Source organism: Electrona antarctica (genome assembly GCF_951216825.1).
Source record: "Electrona antarctica genome assembly, chromosome: 21".
NCBI lineage: Eukaryota > Metazoa > Chordata > Actinopteri > Myctophiformes > Myctophidae > Electrona > Electrona antarctica.
Window position 1 is genome coordinate 21,569,993 of NC_136802.1, and position 2,109 is coordinate 21,572,101.

Genomic DNA, 2,109 nt, shown 5'->3' on the forward strand with positions numbered 1-2,109 from the left:
TGGAAGTGTATTTCGAGTTCGATGCCAATGCTTTTGCACTTTTACTCAAGTCAATGTTTTATACCAGACAGTACAGTACTTCTTCCATCACTGCTCACTCCCTCATCTTCTCTCTCTCTCTCTCTCTCTCTCTCTCTCTCTCTCTCATCTTCCATCCAGATGTCAGAGAGAGCCAATCACAGGCGGCCCGTCGTTAGTACGTGTCAGAGAGAACAGGCGTCCTGTGTACGCGTCACGCAGCCAAACGAGGACTCAAGAAAGAGGAGAGAAGAAAAGAAAAAAAAGCGCTGAATCATTCCTGCTCTGTTTTCTGTCAGCCCAGGAAAACAAAAGCAACGTTCATTTCAACACCTCTCCACCGAAGGTCAGCGTTCGGGGGAACTCTCAAACGTTTCCTCATCTGTGAGTCAGTCATCTGGGTGAGTTCACCCAGAGGCAACCCCTCTCCGAAGGCATTTCCCAACCACTTGGACGGCACAGGAAAGAGTGTGTAACAGGATGGTAATTATTATATTAATATAAAAGCTGAAATGGGATCTCTCTATATTGTCATAATGTGGGCACACACCCACAGGTATCTTATGGGCTGGCGCTTTATGAGCATGTCCACATTTGGGCTGATAATGTGCACGGTGGCATTTGGAGTTGTTGCTTAATTGTGATCCTAATAAAGAATAAAAAAATAACGAGTAAAGATACTGTGGAAAACATCATTCCAGAATAGAAATTACTTATTGGCAGATTTCTTTTCGATTTTCGAACACATCTGGAATAAATGCATAGGAATATATTCATGAAGGTTTAATTTGAATGACTGCATTGCAACAACTGCAACATATTCTCACTCCGAAACAGTACTACAGTGACGTCATCAGACCGGATGTGCCCACACGGCAAACGTTAGCTCAGCTAATGGTGCCGCCGGCGAGATCCGTCCCAAGACATCACCCGTTTCACGTCTTAAGAACTGTACTTAAGTACAATTCTGAGGTAATACCTCAGAATGTACTTCGGCCATTTGAAAATAGCCGATCACAATGTGTCGCGATGCGACACATTGTGAGCTTGTAGATCGGCTATTTTCAAAAGATTTTGTACACATTTTAAGTAGTGAAATTGGACATTCAATATGAGTACTTTAACTTTTAGTACTTTAAGTACATTTTAATGCTGATACTTTTGTACTTCAGTACATTTTGAATACGAGAATACATTGCAGTATATTGATACTTTTACTTAAGTAAAACATTTGAGTACTTTTAACACAACTGGATATCAGTATGGGGATCAGACATCCCTACTTGAGAGTGAGAGTGCGTTGACAAGGGTTGGCAGTGGTTCCCAAAGTGGGGTCTGGGGACCCCCGGGGGTCCTTGAGGAAGTTCCACGGGGTCCCCAGCTAAATGATAGTTTGGAACCAAATGGATCCTTATGGGTCTGTAACTCTGCAGAGTTAAATTAACATTGATTTTACAAATATAAATTGGGGTCTCCGAGATAGAAATGCCATTAAATGGGGTCCGTAGACTAATGCATGTCTAACTGGGGGGTCCTTGTAATTAAACGGGTTGATAATCACTGCTAGAGCCGTAAATATCTTCTCTTATGGGGGTCCCTGGCATATCTCTTCAAATGGGGGTCCAATTACTGTCAATTTGGGGGTCCTTGACATGAAAAATGCTCTAAGAAGAGGAACGCTGTGCCATTTAATATACTGGGTCCGTGATTTATCACCACCAATCAGGTCCTGTGTGGAAGCGGTTAGGAATTAACTGGTGTAAAATGTGAAAAGTAAAAAGGGAATGAAAGTGAAAACAACACAATTCTGGTAGAAAGTTGAGAACGAGAGAGAGAGAGAGAGAGAGAGAGAGAGAGAGAGAGAGACAGAGAGAGAGAGAGAGAGAGAGAGAGAGAGAGAGAGAGAGAGAGACAGAGAGAGAGAGAGAGAGAGAGAGAGAGAACATCCAGGCGTTTCCAATTAGAACAGAGCCTGTATACAATGCAGAGGAGAAGAGAGAAAGAACTACACAGAGAGAAAGACTAGGAGAGGAAAGATAAAGAGAGCTCCCATGCAGAGGAGATGGATCTGGTCTGGTATTTTTCAAATTA

The 2,109-nt window shown here is 42.7% G+C and overlaps 1 protein-coding gene across 1 annotated transcript in view; it reads right to left on the reverse strand.

Moving 5' to 3' along the window:
• Window positions 1-1,978: 1,978 nt before the first annotated feature.
• The window catches only part of LOC306914272 (kelch domain-containing protein 3-like), a gene marked incomplete at both ends in the record, with an annotated part of 8,235 nt that continues 8,104 nt past the window's right edge, over window positions 1,979-2,109 (reverse strand). The window contains one exon of the mRNA XM_079491262.1: window positions 1,979-1,990. Within this exon, the coding sequence (XP_079347388.1) occupies window positions 1,979-1,990 (12 nt within the window). The remainder of the gene's footprint in view (window positions 1,991-2,109) is intronic.